Genomic DNA, 20,642 nt, shown 5'->3' with positions numbered 1-20,642 from the left:
TATATTATATTATATTATATTATATTATATTATATTATATTATATTATATTATATTATATTATATTTGACAAGATCGATCAGTGACCAATTCTCCACACCGCAGACTGAGGACAACTTCACAATGACCCGATGCACACTCTTTATCCTCCTTCTCCCCACTCTCAGAGAGTCTCCAAAATTCTCCTGTCCAATCATCCTACTACTTGTCCACTTGATCCTATCCCCACTCACCTCCTTCAAGCGATCTCTTCTTCAGTCATACCTTCACTTACTCACATTATCAACTCCTCTCTTCAATCTGGAACATTTCCCTTAGCATTCAAGCAGGCTCGGGTAAGCCCACTGCTCCAGAAACCATCTCTAAATCCAGCGCTTCTTGAAAACTACAGACCGGTATCCCTTCTTCCATTCATTGCAAAGACACTTGAGCGGGCTGTGTTCAACCAGCTTTCTATGTTCCTTGGACAGAACAACCTCCTGGACAGCAACCAATCTGGCTTCAAAAGTGGCCACTCAACTGAGACTGCTCTGCTCTCGGTTACTGAAGCCCTGCGACTAGCAAGAGCAGCTTCAAAATCCTCGGTACTCATCTTACTGGACCTGTCTGCTGCTTTTGACACTGTTAATCACCAGATTCTCCTGTCCACCCTCAGAAAGATGGGAATCTCTGGAACTGCTCTCCTGTGGGTTAAGTCCTACCTCTCTGACAGATCCTTTAGTGTGTCTTGGAGGGGTGATGTTTCAAAGTCACACCGCCTTGCTACTGGGGTTCCTCAAGGCTCAGTACTTGGACCACTTCTCTTCTCCATCTACATGACATCTTTAGGATCTGTCATTCAGAAGCATGGTGGCTTTTCTTATCACTGCTATGCTGATGACACCCAACTCTACTTCTCATTCCAGCCAGATGACCCGACAGTAGCTGCTCGCATTTCAGCCTGTCTGAGAGATATTTCTAGCTGGATGAATGACCATCACCTTCAGCTTAACCTTACAAAGACTGAACTACTGGTGATTCCAGCTAACCCATTGATTCATCACAACTTCTCTATACGGCTGGGCTCGTCAACCATAACTCCTTCGAGGACAGCCAGAAACCTAGGAGTTGTGATGGATCATCAATTAAGCTTCACTGACCACATTGCTACAACGACCCGGTCCTGCAGGTTTGCCTTATACAACATTAGGAAGATTAGACCCTTCCTGTCAGAGCAAGCAACCCAACTTCTTGTCCAAGCTCTTGTTCTCTACAGACTGGACTATTGTAATGCTCTCCTGGCGGGCCTTCCTGCATGTACTGTCAAGCTTCTGCAATTGTTCAAGAATGCAGCAGCGAGGGTTGTCTTCAATGAGACAAAAAAAGCTCATGTTACTCCTCTCCTCATCAGGTTACACTGGCTACCAGTAGCCGCTCGCATCAAATTCAAGGTACTGATGCTTGCCTACAAGTCGATCACTGGCATGGCACCAATATACCTAAACTCACTGGTTAAATCTTATGTGCCCTCCAGAAGTTTGCACTCTGCAAGTGAACAACGCCTTGTGGTGCCATCCCAAAGAAATTCAAAATCACTCTCACTGACCTTTTCCTGGACTGTGCCCAGCTGGTGGAATGACCTCCCAATCTCAATTCGTACAGTCTTTACTCATTTTCAAGAAACATCTAAAGACTCATCTTTTTTGCCTGCTAGTTAACCTACTAACACCAGTACTTTTCCTTTTCTTGTCTTTTTCATTTAATATATATATATATATACCTGGCTATGCGTTCTATACTAGACTAACTGAGACTTGTCATGGCACTTATATACTGTTGTTGTTCTCTTGTTGACCTGACTGCTTCTATTGTTCTCATTTGTAATTCGCTTTGGATAAAAGCGTCTGCTAAATGATTAAATGTAAATGTAATGTAAATAATATAATATAATATAATAATATCATGACTTTCAGATAGAATTCTGGTGTGTGGAGATTTTTTTTTTTTTAAGTCAACAGAACCAGAAGTGTCTGTATTAAAGGTACTATATTTGTCAAATATTTGAAGTAAAAAATCCAAAAACCAATAGGCTACAGTTATATATTTTGTCCATCTGATTACTAACAATATCTCTAATGTTTTTAAAAAAAAAACAATTCCCATCTAAACAGTGACATGGTGCAGTGCAGTCGCCTGTCAATGACGTCAGTTACTCTTTGTTACCGCCTTTACTGATGTAGGAACCACATGACAACAGTGTCGTGGACAAATGCGAAAGTAGCTTCGCGACAAACTTCAACTAGAAAGAGATGCCGAACTCGCTTGTGTTTTACTCGACAGGTTGTTTTGATTCGTATCTTTACAGAAAACGTATGCTATTATAACGATCAACAAGATTAGTATTATGGGGCATACACGTCAAACCCGCTCTAGACTCGCGCGAGGATGCGTCTGATCCATCGTCTGATCGCGTCTTTGCATTGACTTTGTATGTAATCTACTCGCGCAAATCGTTGAACTCGTGTTAAATCCATGATTTATCTTTCCGTCTGATTGATGGCCGTCAGCGGTTGGGTATAAGACAACAGATCCCATCATTCCACACTCCTTCTTAGCGTCATCAAACCACGCGATTGTTATTGTTTTTGTAGTGCGCCCTCTAGTGGCAGATCCTACAACCTGTACCTTTAACTAGAGTTTAGTGATATTCACTCTATATCTACATGCTCTGTTCCTTCTGTCCCATTCCGTAAAAGGTGAAAAGGTTTTGCCTGTGGTCATGTATCATATCTGCCACTTTATCTCTCAGTGTGAATGAATCCTCCAGTGCTTTAAGTGGCCGGTATGCACCGGTACTCAGTACCGTAACTTCCAAATATACATCTCTCCGTGCGCCCAGAACGTGCTTTTAGCGCACCGGTACGCTCATTTGGACATCTGTTTTAATAGAAGTTTCAATCTTTTACCTCCGCTGTCGCTTTTCAGAGCACCCTTCACAATGCAAGGTTCCTAATTCGTCCCACCGAGAGCAGAGACTACATTACCCATACACCCTTGAGTTTTACAAGTGAAAAGCATATGCGTTGCTTTTGCCACTATTTTTCTATTATTTTGCTATTTTTCTATGGTTATGTTACGTTTTATAATTCATTTTATGTAGGCTACATTTTGTAAAAAAAAAAATCTATACACTTTTGCACATTTTATTTATGTTCAGTAGCTCTTTCTAGCTCAAGCAAATCCACAAACTAATAAAAGGATTTATTATTTTTTATAAGGTCGTCTGTTGACTGCTGTACAGTATATAAAGCCCCTTCAGTATAGTTGTTGTTACCTCAGGGGATGAGGGGAGGTATATAAAAAAAAAAGAATAATAATAGAGTACCGGCACCTCTTTTGGGCCACTTAAAGCACTACCTCAGACTAACAGCAGTCCTCACGTCCAGCTCTGGCATTGGAGGATTGGAGGAGATGTAGTTCCCGCTCATTCTCCTGTCACTGCAATCCCACTGGATTCACACCAGACCCAGGACAGCAGTCTCTAACAGTCTGTTCGTATGTGACACGGAGCAGAGGTCTGAGGTTTGAGAGCAGCGGTCTGACTGGAGGCATTATTCATGCAATCAGGAGCGAGCACGCTGAGCTTGTGTAAGAGGATTAAGGCTGGCATGGCTGGAGTTTTTAAGGTTAGCGCAGGTGTTGATAAGCTAAGCACCTGCATCTGTTGGACTCATTATAGTGCAGTGCTGATGTGTGCTGTAATGAGTCTGATAATGGCCATTAGGAGAGAGGTGTGGGTGGTAAACGAGTACAGCTTTGGTGTTTCTGCATGTGATAGCCCTAGGAAAAACTCACAATAATTAAAAAAAACTGGATTTTGTTATCATTTTATTATCACTTTCTACAACTAAAAAAACCCTTAAAATCTGTTCATACTGTTCTTGAAACAACATTTTATTTTTAAGTACATCTTCAAATGTGACAAGAGGAATATCAGAATAACTTCGATGCCGCTTATTCTTCATTAAAAGCAGAACTACACACCAGACAGGAGAACTGCAATCTCATAAACCTCATAAATGACTGCAGAATAAGTAAAACATTATTAATGCACATAATTATGGTGAGTACCACCACATATCACATCCTTATTAGCACTCAACTACTTGTACATAATAAATATATCAAACAAATATGAACCATCAGATAATATAAAGCAAAACAGGCATTGCAAAATAAGGAAGAATTTTGTAACAAAGTATTGCTGGTTTCATTTCCACGTTACATTCGTTTTCATGTTTAAAGGTTTTAACAAAAATGTCCACACAGTTTCAGTTTAGCATGCATTTTGTAAAGTTATTTTTCATCAACCTGTTTTCTACTCCACAAATGAATTTTCCGTAATACATGCAATTATGAGTTAATGTTTATAGTACATTGATATTTATACTACAAAAGGCCAATATACTGTTATATGACACAATGAAGCAATTGTTCTGTTTATTTTTCACATGTTTTATGTTTCCCCCATATATTTCAAATTACGCATTGCATTGAGTTCTGTTTTATGGGCAACACTTTACAATAAGGTTTCATTTAGTTGACTACATTAGTTAAGATGATATTAATCTTAATGCTCATTTTGTTTTACTAATAATTTACATCAAAAGTTGTATTTGTTCATATAATTTAATGGACCTGAGCTAACATTGACTAACAACGAACAGTTGTTTTTGTATTAAATAAATTTAACAAAGATAAATGAATACTGTAATAAATGCGTAGCTTATTGTTAGTTAGGGTTAGTTCATGTATTAACTAATGTTAAGTAATGTGACCTTATTGTACTGTACAATAAACCAGACAGAAAATTAATAGTATCTTTTTTTTCCTTTTCTTTTTTCTCACAGTTAACATGAGATAATTTTAATTTTATGTTCATTTGTCACACCACAGAACCATGTAAAATTACTTATTGAAGATGAAGGTAATTTAAAATTGGGAGGAAAATGGTAAAAGTTACAGGACCTTAGCTTTTGACTTAGATTTACTGAGTTTTTTCCTTCTCTTAAATACACGTACATTTTAAGCTAAAAAGTTTATGGACAACTGCCCAGATGTAAAATAATTTATGTATCATAAATATATTTTGTAATCTTAATTTTACTTTATTCTCTCATTGTAGCTAACCTTTTTTAGAGTTGCACCCAATGGTGCTGGAGGACCCTATACGATCCAGCCGTCCCCCGAAACAGCCAGACAGGCTTTTGCTCCGGGTTGACATGAGGAGATCTATGAGGCGATTCCTCTGCGTCTCAAATCCATCCGGGGGGCTGGTGTCCTCCGCCGGAGCTGCTTCCTCCTCTCGGTCTCTGTCTCTGTCCCAGGACACAGAAGCCGGGCTCTGCTCCAGCGCCGGGAGGCTGTCCTCATAATCGACGGCTCTCTCAGGAGCCTCTTCTGTGGCCACCGCCTCCTCAAGCTGCTGCAGCAAGCCCTGGATACCACAACAGAGTCGATTTAGCCATTCGGTTCAAATATTTTCTCTTATTATTTGCATGCTCAAAATGATATTGGTGTTTTTTCCTGTTTGCATTACATTAAATCTCAATCTCATGAAACTAAACACTGGTAACATTTAGATGGTATCGTCTAAAATACATCTAAAATACATTTTCAAGTCCAAAACTATTATTTAAAGGGACAGTTCACCCCAAAATGGAAATTCTGTCATCATTTATTGACCATCAAGTTGTTCCGAATCGGTGGTTCTTCTGTTGAATGTAAAACATATATTTTGTAGACCAGAAAAATATCTAATTGTGTGTTCAGTAGAAGACAGAAACTAATACAGGTTTGGAACAACTTAAAATTTCCATTTTTTGGATGAACTATCCTCTTAGCATCTCTGAACCAAGCTATATACATTAAATTATCACAGCAACTGGGTTAAATTGGTGAAGTTGGTAGAAATAGCTTTTGACAATCGTTAACGATCATCGGCTACTGAGTAAACAAATCCTAATTCTATTAATTTCACTGCAAGTTCTCTTATTCAAAGCAGAAATACCTTCAGCTTGGCCATGTTGCTGACGGGACTGTGTCTGCTCAACATGTGAGCTTGTACATCCATCTGGCTCCAGAGCAGGAGCAGTAGTCCTGTGAGAATAAGTCCTCTGATCATCTCCGGCTGTGGGCTGTGGGCTCTTCCTCTCTGAGCTGGCCGTCTGTCTGCTTGGCTCTTATAAAGGGACAGTTGACCGTCAGGAGCTCATCCTCAGTAAACTGACTGAAGTGCATTCCGACACCTCGTCTGTGATAACGCTCCTGGAGCAGATTTCCTTTTAAGAGTCTGTTTGGTGCGGCGGCTCGCTGGAGAACTCCTGATGTGTGCCGGAGGGTCTGTAACTCGGACACAAACAGTGACCTCAGGCATCATGGGAATGCATCCGCTGCACGAGTGGCTCACATGGGTCCGGCATCACTTCATAACTGATACAAACTAGAGACAATTATACCATAAGGGGTTAAAACAGACGGTGGTCTATATATAGGTCAGTGATGTTGACCTATATATAGTTGATTTACCTTGTGCATGTTTATGCTAACTAATATATATATATATATATATATATATATATATATATATATATATATATATATATATATATATATATATATATATATATATATATATATATATATGTAAACTGGTTAATACAATTGGTTTTAATACCTGTCTAAAATCTAGAGTGATAAGTTTCTTTGGAAAAGACAATTGAAGAGTTTGTCTGTCAAACGGATAAATCTAAAATAATGCGGTCACTGTTTATTCGCAGAATAAATACGATGTAGCTGACAGGAGAGAATGAATTTTGTTAAATGCTTTACTCAAGTGAATATTTCTCAGGACTTTTATTATTATTATTACTTTTTCTTTGATAGATAGATAGATATTCTTAGAAGTATTGACTATGTATATATTGTTTATACAGTTATTTTTTGGCCTATATATATATATATATATATATATATATATATATATATATATATATATATATATATATATATATATATATATATATATATATATATATATATATATGTCTGTGTGTTGTTGTCTTTGTGAACTGGAAGCTTATGTCACTAAAACAAATTCCTTGAATGCTTCGCAAAAAAGATCTTTCTGATTCTGATTCTGATATTATTCTGATATATATATATATATAAATAATACTTTCTAAAGTAAAACAGGCCATCTTCCATATGTGAAATGTATTTATTGTTTAATTATATATATATATATATATATATATATATATATATATATATATATATATATATATATATATATATATATATATATATATATATATATATATATTGAAGTTATAGTTATGTATGTAAAAATATTTGGCATAAAAATGACAAATAGAGACAAAATGCTTCTTATTATTATTCTTAAAATAGTCTTTACAATATTCTCAGTAATGCTAAAATAACAAGAAAGTAATATAATAATAATAATAATAATAATAATAATAATAATAATAATAATAATAATAATAATAACAGACAAGGACAATATTAAACTGTTTAGAAAAACAAATATTATAATAATTTGCTATACATAAAACATGTGCCAAACATATGACAACCTTTTAGTTCACTAGCTCTGTTTTCTCCTATTCATGAACATCTTTGACTGCCAGGCATTTTGTTCTAAAGTTCACCACCAGACGTTGTGACGACATAGGCCTAAACTATTCTGAATGTTTGTGAAATGTTGTATGTAACTCAGGATAGTGACCTTGAGTAATGTGAAGTACTGTTGCTCTCCATGGTGCTGAAACAGGTTCGACTGATAAATGACATCCTGAGGAGGGTCTGGGGAATATTTACGACTGTTTGATCAGTGCAAACATGTTGTTGTTGTTGTCAGACAGATAGTGCAAGAACTTTACCCTTCGTCTTAAACTATACTTATAAAGAACACGACCCAAAAGGTCAATTAAACCTCATTTCCTTATGATTTAAAACAGTTGATTATGTATTCAGTGAAAACTCTTGCTGCATGTGTTCATACAGAAATAAAGATTTCTGAAACCAAGGCGTGTGTAAACATTTATTACAACTGTTCTGAAAGACATTTACATTAAATATGCACATAGATACATAACTTGACTATTTAAACAATTGAATAAATATATAAATAAATATGCATAGTTAAGAAAAATTTTTGGAAAACACTGTAAAAAATATTTTGTCAGGTATCCTAAAAATGTGCTTCGAAAGTGACATCTTGTTTTTTGTTGACGTCAAAAATATAACTTAATATGACTAAATCAACCTGAATACATTAGGTTAAGCCAACAAAAGTCATTGTAAAGTCAGATCAAGTAGAAATAACTTAAAGTAATGCCAGCGATAAAAAAAAAAAAAAAAAAAAATGTTTAGAGTGTAGAAGTTCCTAATCATTAAGACGTCACCACTTCTTAGAACCTGGAAAAAGAGAAAAACAGAGAAATGGGTTGTACGTTAGTGAACCATAGACATGTATCATTATAATAATATACGCAGTTTGATAGAGAGTTTTTCACAAACAGTTTTTAAATTTGCTTTTGCAGTACGCGATGTCCATTTTAACTGTTGCTGTACGATACATAGACGAAGTGGTTACCTGAACGCCCAGCTGTGTTACACCCCAGAGATGACATGGACCCGATTCTGTCCAGTTTGCGCCCGAAACACCCGGAGTGTCTCTTGGAGTCCTGCCGGACCATCGTCAGGTCCCGAGCAGACAGAGAGTCCCTCGTGTCAGTCTGGGGTGGAGACTGAGCGTGGGTTTCCTCAGGTTTAGCCTCCAGTTTCGTCAGTGTGTGCTCTTGAGAAGCAGCAGGAATGGACTCTTCCAGTCGCTGTAGAAGAAGCTGACAGGGCCATATATGCGGCTCATTAGTTTGCCCTATTGAGCGAGCAGTATTAAGCAAGTTTTCCTCTCTCATTCCTGGTTTTTCATCTTACCTTTAAGACATCCATGTCCTCGCTGGTTAGGGATGTGTTTTGCAGCGGGAACGCGCCGATGAGCTGCACGCTGAAGAACAGGAGAAGGCCGACTAAAGGAATGACTATCGACTTCATGTTTCCTGGAGTATTTAGCTGCTCTTCTGTCTTCCGTGTCGTTGTCTGTATACTCTCTCAGTGGAGCCTCGAGCTCTTTTATACTTTAAAGTTTGACATGCCAGTAATGTGAAGAATGGCCGTTGCATTCCGACACCTCAGTCTGATAAAAGGCTGCTGCCGGGAACGAGTCATTTAAAGCTCACAGACGAGTCCAAATGGGCCATGCACTGACGGGAACACCTTCAAGATTTCATTTTACTCTAGGCCTACTTCTCTGAAATCAATCACACTGAGTGTCAAACACTGACTTTAAGGCAAGTTACTGTATACTACATAAAGCCTACGCTTTATCTAATAATGCTAGAGTGAGCAGTTTATAGGCTGATATAGCCTATTATAACTCATTAATATGTAATAACTGTGAACATTAATCAACACAGTCTCAAGATAATTCATATGAATTCACTCAAAGTTTCGTCATCTGCTCGCGCTCCAGGTTTACGGATGGAGTTTCATGCGTTTTTATACAAATTGATACAAACCGTTTAGTGACCTGCACAGTGGCGTAGCAAGACAGCCCTGGGCCCGTATGCAACAATATTTGTACATTGTACATGTCAGAGACGCAAAATGCGCACCCTGTTTGCTTTCCATTTTTTATTATTATTTTTTTTATTACAAACGTTTTGTTGATATTGTGAGTGCACACAAATACCCTTTGCAGTTCCGAATGATGTAAGAGCAAAAATGACATTTTTTAGTAACCACTGTTATTAAGAAATAGAGAGCTAGAGAGAGATAAGGGGGAAGAATAAAGACACAGGCTCCAGTCGGACTCCTGGGCTTGGCGGGCCCCCAAACTACTCAGGCCCATATGCACCTGCACTCTAAAAACCGCTGGGCTGAAAACAACCCAATTTGGGTTATTTTGGAAATCCAGAGCTGGGTCAAAAAGGGACAAACCCAACATGCTGGGTTGCTTTTTTATGGTTTAAAATTACTACATTGCAGGGCTTCAAAAACGATAGCGGGTGTTTTTTATCACTGTATTTCAGAAGGAAACCTACTGAAACCTTTAGAAAATTTTCGATTTCTTTTTGCATGTAATGATTGATAAGGCAGCATTTGTGAACTCAGCACCGCTTTGCAGCCGTTACAGGAGAAACATACCTCTCCTGCTCTTAAAGCGCCTCCTGCTGGAAGAAAATGAACTTACGGAGTGCCGCCACCAATTGAGTGTAAGGATGTGGGAAACACTGCATTGCTATGTTAAAATGAACCCAAGTTGAGCTACGAATTAAACCTACATATATTGTTCATTTTAAATATCACTTTTACACAAAAATAATAACTATCATAAGGTAAATATTTATTAAAAACAAGAGAAAAGTCAAAAAGTGACATGCATTTAAGAGGAAATGCAGAAAAGTATGGCATTAACAGCTACAGAGTTCATAAATAAAGCATTTAACATTTGTAAAATATAACTTTTAAGATCAAATTGGACTTTGTTAAATTTTATATATTGTATAAAAATATACGAAAACACTTATTATATAATTAATGTACAATTAGTTTGGTTCTTTACCAGCTATTCTAGCATGATAGTACACAAATAACCACAACATTAACACTGATATTATAACCTTTAACAGACGAGTGTGTGAAGGAATGGGAGAATGTAGAGTGTAAACTCTTCTCCTAAACATCACAGAACAAGCATTTAAAATTGTTTTTTACAAGTGATGCACTTACAGTTTGTTTCATAGTCCATGAATACAGATCATGCATCACTGTCAACTTTCATGATATAGTAGTTTCACTGATATAGTCATGAAGAAGCCCCATCAGCACAGCATGTGACATCTTCTACATCATCCAGCGCAGCGTCCTCCTTTAAAACCACTGCTGCGTCAGTTTAGGGGAAAGGATGTTCTCCTCTCTGACCAGCATTCATCCCAGTCACCACTTGCTCTCCATCAAAGAGAACAAACATTTGGAAAAAAAAGAAAACATTTAATCATTTAATAAAACTATCCATTTTCAGACAGAGGTGTATTCACATCCGTAAGGATAGGTAAATAGTCTGTTTTAAAGTTTCAACACTGTGTGGTTGTTTAGTGTCTGTCTACCACAGCGAATGAGAGAATGATTACTCCGAATCAGATGAAATGAGCATGTAATCTCACTGTTGTTGCATCAAAATGTGAAGTAAACCGGCAGGAGACAACAGAAACATTTATTTTATAAAAATAACTTACATAAAATCTGAAAAGAATAATGCTCTACTATGTCTCTGACTTTTGACATCTACAAAAACAAAAACAAAAAAAAATATTTTACTCTTAGCAAAAAACGAAAACAAAACAACAACTGATAACTAATAACATGAAATTATGACGTTTACTTGCCTTAAACTATCTTTCCCTCTCTTCTGAAGAAGCTGAGAAAACCACCTCCTCCTCACACAAGCAGACTTGTGTGTCCTTAACTCCAGTTAGTTTGAGTTCTGCAAAGAGCGACATCAATAGTTTCAATAAAATATGAACATATTTGAAATAAACGGGCAGTACATAACAGAAATATTAATTAAAAAAAAATAATAACTCACATCAGTCTCAAAAGAATTAAGTTATGTTGTCTGTGACTCCTCACACAAACAGTTCTGTGTGTAACGTGAGGGTTCGTTATGTGGTGGTAGATCACTCTTTATAATAATGAACAGCAGAATGGAGACAGAAGACTTCAGTCAAGCGGCACTTTTACTGAACACCGTCACAACAACAACACTTCCTTCCACACGGCCTTTCACGTGACATCACTAACCAATCAGAAGCAAGGACTTAGACTGAGATAAACGTGAGTGAATCAGATAGGCAGATTCAGCAGAATATCCTTACTGCATTAAATATGTAAACACATAAAGGTGTAAATAATTAACTGACTAAACATTGTAAATATACTTCTAGTATATTAACTCAAATATAAATCATATTAAATTCTAAACATTACAACTTTCCAACATGAAATATGACCTCCACTTCTAAACCTTACATTTCCTCCCCCACCCACAAAAGAAACGTCCCCGTTTCCCATCAAATAAACAAGTAACATTCACCACAGCAATAAACCAACTGTATCAGTTCAGAACATAGTCCTTAAGGAATCTTGGAGGTCTAACTGAACGTTTCCCAGGGCGTAGCAAAGAACCAGACGCCTGAGGAGTGGAGGGGACAGTGTCAAACTGGCTTACTGGGCCAAAGGAGGGAGCTGAGCAAGACTGAGTCAGGGGAGAGCGGGATTGGGGCTGTGGTCGGGGTTGTGAATGGCCAGTGGGAGGGACTAATGAGGGAGTATTGCCCTGGCCAGATAAGGTGTAACTCCTCGTGGCTGCAAACTTTAAAGGCTTAAAGGGCAAAGCACCTGATAATGCAGTCAAATGAGGGAGTTGAGACTGCAAAAAGTCACGTGTAGGTGTCTCATGTCCACAATCTGGCACAGGAGCATAGTAGGGTCTGAGACGGTTGTAGTGGACAATCTGGGACTTATCAGACTGATCCAGGAGATAGTGAATCCTGTATGTCACTCCAGGAGAATCCACATCCGATCCTAGGCACTCTAATATTTCAAAGGGGCCTTTCCAGTGAGGAGCAAGTTTTTGTTTTGCTGTAGTGGGGTCATTTAACCAGACAAGGTCTCCCGGAACATAGGGAGTGTGCTTAACACTCTTGTCATACTGTCGTTTCTGCTGATTGTGGGCATAATCTCTGTTCCATGCAGCAGAACTGAAAGCGGACTGAAGTTTCTGTGTCAATTGTGCAACATAGTCAGCAGGAGAACCTGTAATAGACAAAGATGGTGTGTTGTTAGGTAACAGCATGTTGACAGGCATCCTGGCTTCATGACCATGTGTGAGGAAGAATGGTGTGAATCCTGTTGTAGAGTGTGGGTTGGTATTGTAAGCCAAAGCAACTTGGTTGAGGCAGTCATCCCATTCCCCAGACTGCTGAAGAAGTGTCTTGGCTAACTGATCAATAAGTGTCCTGTTGAACCTCTCAATCATGCCGTCACACTGAGGATGATATGGGCTGGTTCGTGTTTTCTGCACGCACAGCAGGTCACACAGATGTTTCATCAGGTCAGATTCAAACTGACGTCCCTGATCAGTGTGAAGCATTTCCGGAATACCATGCTCACAGATGAAGTTTTCAAACAGACATTTCGCTACTGTTATGGCGCGCTGGTCTGGAATGGCATAGAGGTTGACATACTTGGAGAAATAATCTTGGACAACAAGCACATACCTGTTGCCACGACTCGTGATGGGGAGCTCAAGTATGTCAGCTGCGACCTTTTGGAATGGCTCAGTAGCAACAATTGTTTTCATTGGAGCTCTCTGATAAGGTGTGGGACTCCGTCTGGCGTCACATGGAGTACATTGCTTGCACCACATCTTGATGTCACGTGACATAAAGGGCCAGTAGCACAGCTGTTGAGCACGTTTCAGGACCTTATCAGCAGATGAATGACCAGTTACAGGATTTCCATGCAGCATCTGAAGAACAGTGTCTTTCAAAGCATGAGGGACAATCAGTTGATGGAGCACTGATGTTGTGGATGGGTTGAAAACTTTACGGCAGAGCACACCATTATGAAAAGTAAGTCTGTGGAATTCTTGCCAAAATGCTTTCTCAACAAGTGTGCGTTTTTTCATGCGCCAGTATGGGGGTTTCTGTCCCTTAACTGTCCAGCTAATAACCTCTAACAGTACGGGGTCTCGCTGTTGTTCCTTTTTAAAATCCTCTTCAGGGAACTGCAGCACAAATGTGGAGGAGACAGACTGTTGAACACACTGTGAGGAGGTCGGAGGAGATTGTGGTCCAGTCAGGTTACAGCAAACTGGCTTTGTATCAGTACTGCAGAGGCTGTGATGTACAAAACTGACCGGACTAGACAGACTCACAGGACTCAGATTAGAATGTCTCTTGTCAGAGTGCGGATTACCAAAAACACTGGAGGAGGTGCTCTGCTCAGTTGGTCTGATGTCAGCAGGGCGACGTGACATTGCATCTGCATTGAGGTGACTGTGGCCATCCTTGTAAATTACAGTCCATTCAAAAGGATCAAGTTCAAGGGCCCAGCGTGCACGGCGACCAGTTCTGTCATTGTCAATGGGTATTTTCCTGAGACCCAGGAGAGGTTTGTGATCAGTTACAATAACAAAGGGCTGTTTGTAAAGGTAGTGGCGAAAATGTCGCACGGCCCAGACAATGGCCCAGAGTTCTCTGTCATATGTTGACCATTTTCTTTCTGCTTTTGTGAGAACATGACTAGCATAAGCAACCACTTTTTCTTGATCCCCTTGCCTCTGAGCAAGCACAGCACCAATTGCAGAGCCTGAAGCATCTGTGTAGAGGGAGAATGGCACAGTAAAGTCAGGGAAAGAAACCACTGGAGGGTTTGTGAGTGCATGTTTCAGATAAGTGAATGCATCCTGACATTGAGAAGTCCATTGGAAAGGTGCATTCTTCTCTGTGAGAGCATGTAGAGGAACACTGTGATGTGCAAAGCTTCGGATGAATTTGCGGTAATATGAACAAAGTCCCAGAAATGCTCTTACTTCTGTAGCTGACCGTGGAGTAGGCCAGTCTTGGACACTTTTCACATTCCGCGGGTCTGGCTGAATGCCGTCTTTGGATACAACATGACCCAGAAACTGTACTTGATCCCTGGCAAAACAGCATTTTGAGGGATTCAGCTTCAGGCCACTTGACTGGAATCTGGAGAGAATTTCTTCCAGGTGCTGGAGATGTTCACTGAAAGAGCGGCTGTAGATGAGGACATCATCCAAATACACTAGACATGTTCTCCATGGGAGGCCACGAAGTACCATTTCCATCAAACGCTGGCATGTGGCTGGAGCGTTGGTGAGACCCATTGGCATAACTTTAAAGTGATAAAGGCCACTACCTGTTGTGAATGCTGTTTTTTCACGGTCTTCCTCCTGCAGCTCGACTTGCCAATAGCCATGTTGTAGGTCCATTGTGGAGAACCAGGCAGAGCCCGACAAAGCATCCAGTGCGTCATCGACTCTCGGAAGAGGGTGGGAATCTTTGATTGTCACTGTATTAAGTTTTCTATAGTCCAGGCAGAAACGCCATGTGCCATTTTTCTTGCGCACCAAAACAACTGGCGCAGCCCAGGGACTGTAGCTTTCTTCAATGACATCTGCCTTTAACAGGTTGTCAACTTGAGTCTGTATTTCAGCTCTCTGTTCTGGTGTCACTCTGTAGGCTCTCTGTTTAATTGGTGTGGCCTCACCAGTGCGGATTTGATGCTTGATGATGCTCGTGCGACCTCTGTCCTCTGAGTGTTTACTGAATACTGCTGAGTATTTCTGAAGCAGTGATTTCAGAGACTGAACTTGGGAAGGGGACAGGTCGCTGTCATTTATCTGGACAGGTGGAGCTATATCATGCACAGGGGAGGTTGCACACCCTGTCCCTTCCCCTGATACGATGTCAACAGATGAAACTGAATGAAACTCACCCAGGTGTTGACCTGAATGCAGCTCAACGTCATCTCGGGAGGGATTTAAGATTCGAACCACTGTAGTACCATTCTGAACCTCACTGAGAGAATGTGCCACAATGATGTCACACAATGGGTTGGGCATGAGAACACCATAATAGTCAGTTGGCATGGGAGAAGCAGGTGTAGCTGCTGACACACAGGCTGTGATGAGAGTTTCACTCATAGCTGGAATCTTAGTGGGCGCTAGCACAGATACATTACAGCAGGCGGCCACTTCATGTCCTTTGGGCAGGAGAGGAATTTTCATGTCCCAAAGTTGCAGCATTTTGTTGTTTATGTCAAGGAGGGCATGGTGTTTCCGTAGAAAATCAAACCCAAGAATGACTGGCTGGCAAGCACCTCTGAGAATTTCAAAGTCCTGTTGCCATACCTGATGTCCAAGTCTGATACCAATCGTTAACTTGCCTAAAATGTCCAGGCACTGTCCATCGACTGAGCGAGCTGGCAGAGACGAGGGTGTCATGGGGCGTTTTTTCAATGCTGGGTGAGAGTTACGAAAATCTTCGCTCACAATGGAAACAGTAGAACCAGAGTCAATTAAAGTGCACACTTCAATGCCCTCAACAATAGCCAAGATTGTAGAAGAGACAGAATCATCAGAGTGTGAGTCATTTTTGTCAGGCATTAACTTGGGAAAATCCTTTTGGGGCAGTGAGACAGTAGCTGATGTTTGCCCCTCAACAGCAGCTAATGGAAGTTTCCCTGACGGTTGGAATCAGAGTGCGAATATCGTTCAGGAGACTTGAAGCGAACACTACCTCTAGCATGTGGACTGGCATCCCTGTTTCCCTGTGGAGCAGGACTAGGGCTGCGTCTGTATCTGTTCGTATCATCCTTGTCATGGCGACCATACCTGGAGTACTGATAGGACTGGCGTGAGGGAGAGCGATGACGGTCACGTCTGTCATTGTCATGCCATTGACGGTCTCTCTGAGTAACAGGGGAAGGAGGACAACGGTCATAGCAGGACCCTGGATCACGACCATGATACTGCTCAGGTGAGTAATTGTCTCTGCGGTGTTGTCTGTTATAATAGGGTTGTGGAGAGACACTGCGTGCACTGTATCGAGCATCATCAGAGGAAAACCTTTTAGTTTGGGAGTCCAGACGCTGAGCTAGGTGGCTGTGTTTCTCTCTTAATAGGTGTACTTCACTTTGTAAACTGTTGACAGTAAGAGTCAGCTGCTCAACTGCATGCAGAAGCTTATCATCAGTAGATTTAGGACGAACCATAGCTACCTGCTCTGAAGCGTGAGAGAGTGGAGACCCTACAGTTGTCAGTTGGAGTGCTGCACGCGCCCTCTCACACCGGCTGGCGATACGCAGGGCATCCTCAAGATCCTCTGCACCCATCTCATGGACTTTTGACTGAAGATTTGGGTCCAAGCCAGCAACAAAGCGGCGAAATTTTTCACCTTCCAGTGCATTGTGGTCATAGTTTGGAAAGGCTTCTAATACAAGACGAGTGATGTCAGCACTGTACACATCCAAACTTTCACCTGGTCGACGAGGTCGAGCATTCACATGTGTCTGGAAGAATGGCAGGGAGTATATTGGTCCAAAAACGTCCCTGAGTTTCTCCTTTACTGAATCATAGTCCTTCTGGATAGAAGAAGGAAGGCTGTCCCAATACAGAAATGCAGCATCTGCTAGGCGAGTAGGGAGGACAGAAGCCATCACCGTATACAGATCTGTATCAGTTGAACTCATAGCCTGCACTGCCACTTCAAAACGTCGAGACCAACTTGTGAATGATTCAGTCCCATCTCCTTTAAAAGCAGGTGGAAGATCAATTTTTAGGGCACTGGAGACAGCACATGTGGCTAGAGAAACAGCACCTGTTGATGTAACGTTAGCATCGCGCCGTCGTCGCGTGGGGGAAGACTGCAGCCCAGTTTCACTTTCATCAGCCGACATGGTGACAAAATATCCAGTCCCAAAACTCACAAAAAGCACGTAAAGTGGAAAAATAAATAAGTAAACAAATACCGCAATAGTCCCTTAATCTCTCCACAGTAGTTGTTAGTAAATCCACTGTTCACAAAGAGTGTAAAATCCAGATAGCGCAAAAAAAAAAAAAAAAATGACAGCATCCACAGTTCGTAGGAATAAAACCACCAAAATAACACCACACTGCCACCAAATGTAACGTGAGGGTTCGTTATGTGGTGGTAGATCACTCTTTATAATAATGAACAGCAGAATGGAGACAGAAGACTTCAGTCAAGCGGCACTTTTACTGAACACCGTCACAACAACAACACTTCCTTCCACACGGCCTTTCACGTGACATCACTAACCAATCAGAAGCAAGGAAGACTGAGATAAACGTGAGTGAATCAGATAGGCAGATTCAGCAGAATATCCTTACTGCATTAAATATGTAAACACATAAAGGTGTAAATAATTAACTGACTAAACATTGTAAATATACTTCTAGTATATTAACTCAAATATAAATCATATTAAATTCTAAACATTACAACTTTCCAACATGAAATATGACCTCCACTTCTAAACCTTACATGTGTCTTTAACTCCCGGTGTAGACACGACGAAGACATGGGCTCAACAAGTCTGAAATATTACATGTAAAACATACTTTTAACAGTTACCACTTCAGCAGCCTCAGAATAATTATGCTAGTCTTTACTACACAATACCGTTTCCTTTAGGAGACTAATGTACATTCAGTTAAACCGTGAAAAATAAGATAACAAATTAACATGAGTGTAACTGTAACCATAACCGTCTATTAATGCCTCAAAAAGTGCAGATAATGTAAAATCGTATGTAAATATGACACAAGACACTCACGGACGTTATATTAAAAGTACCTCTTCTGTTCTGTAACGTTAAATGAGGCCGTTAAGCGTATTTTTCTATATAATGTTGAGCTCTTTTGTTTCCGCCTTTTAATAAACCTTCTGCCTTTCATACAGCTGGGTAAACAATTAACGATAACTTTACATTTTGAATCTTTACTTATCGTAATGTCTTTCACTGGCTTCTCGCTTCTTCCACGCTGAGAAAATAGCGGCTGCTCGCACTCACTGGAGAAGTATGATCTGAACGTGACGTGCATGTTAAAATCGAGACCAATTTTCAACCAAAACTTGGGTTAAAACAACCCAAAGTCCTACCCAGCATTTGGGTTGAAAAAACAACCCAGCGTTTTTTAGAGTGTACCCTGTACGTCCAGACGCTATGCCACTGGACCTGGACCACTCTGGGACCCATCGCAGCAGAGTGCGGTGCAGGACAACACTTGACTCATGTGTGCGGGATGCGGGAGAATAATTGGGGTCTGCTCACACTGTACGTTTGACCCCCAAAACCTGGTTTGTTTGACTACTCTGTTTAGTAGTCCCTGGCCCAAACTGGAAAGAGGGTCGGCTCAGCTCTGGATTGTGTGAGAGCTAACTGAGCCGGAGCGCGTCTTCTGATACATGATGCATGATTTCCAGAATATTTCTGAGCGGTAAAAGCGATAGATCTGTAAAGTAATATATTGTGAGAGGGACGTGTGTAATGCACTCCACTGTGCTGAGCAAGCGCTTCTCAGCTGTCTTCATGTGCTATCGGAAGCTTCCCATTTCCAACTTATAAAGTCATGTTTATGAGCTCTTTGCATTCTTATCCCATAACAGAGACAGTGGTTTGGTTTGTGAATGTTGATGCTTGGCTTTAATAATTTGATCTGGAACATCCCCTCCTGTGACCCATATTTTTTCTGTATGTGTAGAGCCAGTGAGCAACGGACTTTCATAATAATGAAAAACTGCGTTAAGATGCTATAAAATAATTGTCGGCAATTCGTGAACGAGTCAGTCAGTGTACTGTTTGAGTGCATGCATTACTCCGGGATATTGGTTTGTTTGAACTCAGAGGGAGTGTCAGCCACATTAAAAAAGTGAACAGCTTAAGACATTTGTGGATTAATGTTTATTGGAGACGTGAACCGTTTCAAACGATTCAGTTCGATTTGGTGAACTGGTTCAAAAAGATCCGGTTACATCGAAGGATTCTTTCGTGAACTGCTTTGTTTTGAACTCTCTCACAACAGACACGGAAGACAATGCTGAATAAAGTCGTAGTTTTTGTTATTTTTGGACCAAAATGTATTTTCCATTCTTCAACAAATTCTAACTGACCCTCTGATGTCACATGGACTACTTTGATGATGTTTTTCTTACCTTTCTGGACATGGACAGTGTACCGTACACACAGCTTCAATGGAGGGACTAAGAGCTCTCAATATCTTAAACTGTGTTCAGAAGATGAACGGAGGTCTTTACGGGTTTGGAACAACATGAGGGTGAGTTATTAATGACATAATTTGTATTTTTGGCTGAACTAATTAACTAACCCTTTAATGCTAAAGCTTAAACTTGCTCAGCCCTGATATATAGGTAAATAGATCAAATAGATTTTCTCATGAGATCAGGTTGACATTTGTAAAAAAAAAAAAAAAAAAAAACTATGTATATATATATATATATATATATATATATACATATATATATATATATATATATATATATATATATATATATATATATATTTATTTATTTTTATTATTGTTATTATAATTTTATGATGTAATGGACACATGAAGTGCACATTTTGATCAGCTGTTGCTCTAATGAGGTTCAACTCGAAAGATCTGAATGAGAAAGTTTATTAGATATTAATATACAATGTTATACATTTTTAGTGAATTTCCAATCCTAGTTTGAAATATGTTTATTCTATGCAACTGTTAAAGCGTATTTAACTATTGTTTTCATATAAATCAAACTTCTTGAATTGGTTTATGATCATTCCCTTCATTGTCTTATGATCTCCCAACATTTCTGTGCTTAAATCGTCTGTTTCCCTTTGTTCCAGCTTGTTCTGTACTCTCTGAATCCAACACGTTCTCATTCCCAACTCGTCAGATACTTC

General features: G+C 39.8%; 1 protein-coding gene across 1 annotated transcript; it reads right to left on the bottom strand.

Moving 5' to 3' along the window:
- Window positions 1-3,909: 3,909 nt before the first annotated feature.
- Window positions 3,910-6,205, bottom strand: LOC113097254 (natriuretic peptides A-like). Its single transcript, XM_026262471.1, has 2 exons — window positions 6,049-6,205; window positions 3,910-5,475 (listed from the first exon to the last, which is right to left on the bottom strand). Exons 1-2 carry the CDS (start codon window positions 6,160-6,162, stop codon window positions 5,164-5,166), a joined length of 426 nt encoding a protein of 141 aa, XP_026118256.1. The 5' UTR covers window positions 6,163-6,205; the 3' UTR covers window positions 3,910-5,163.
- Between the last annotated feature and the right edge of the window lie 14,437 nt (window positions 6,206-20,642).

This window comes from Carassius auratus, unplaced genomic scaffold, assembly GCF_003368295.1.
Source record: "Carassius auratus strain Wakin unplaced genomic scaffold, ASM336829v1 scaf_tig00216162, whole genome shotgun sequence".
NCBI lineage: Eukaryota > Metazoa > Chordata > Actinopteri > Cypriniformes > Cyprinidae > Carassius > Carassius auratus.
This window is presented reverse-complemented; position numbering and strand designations above follow the sequence as displayed.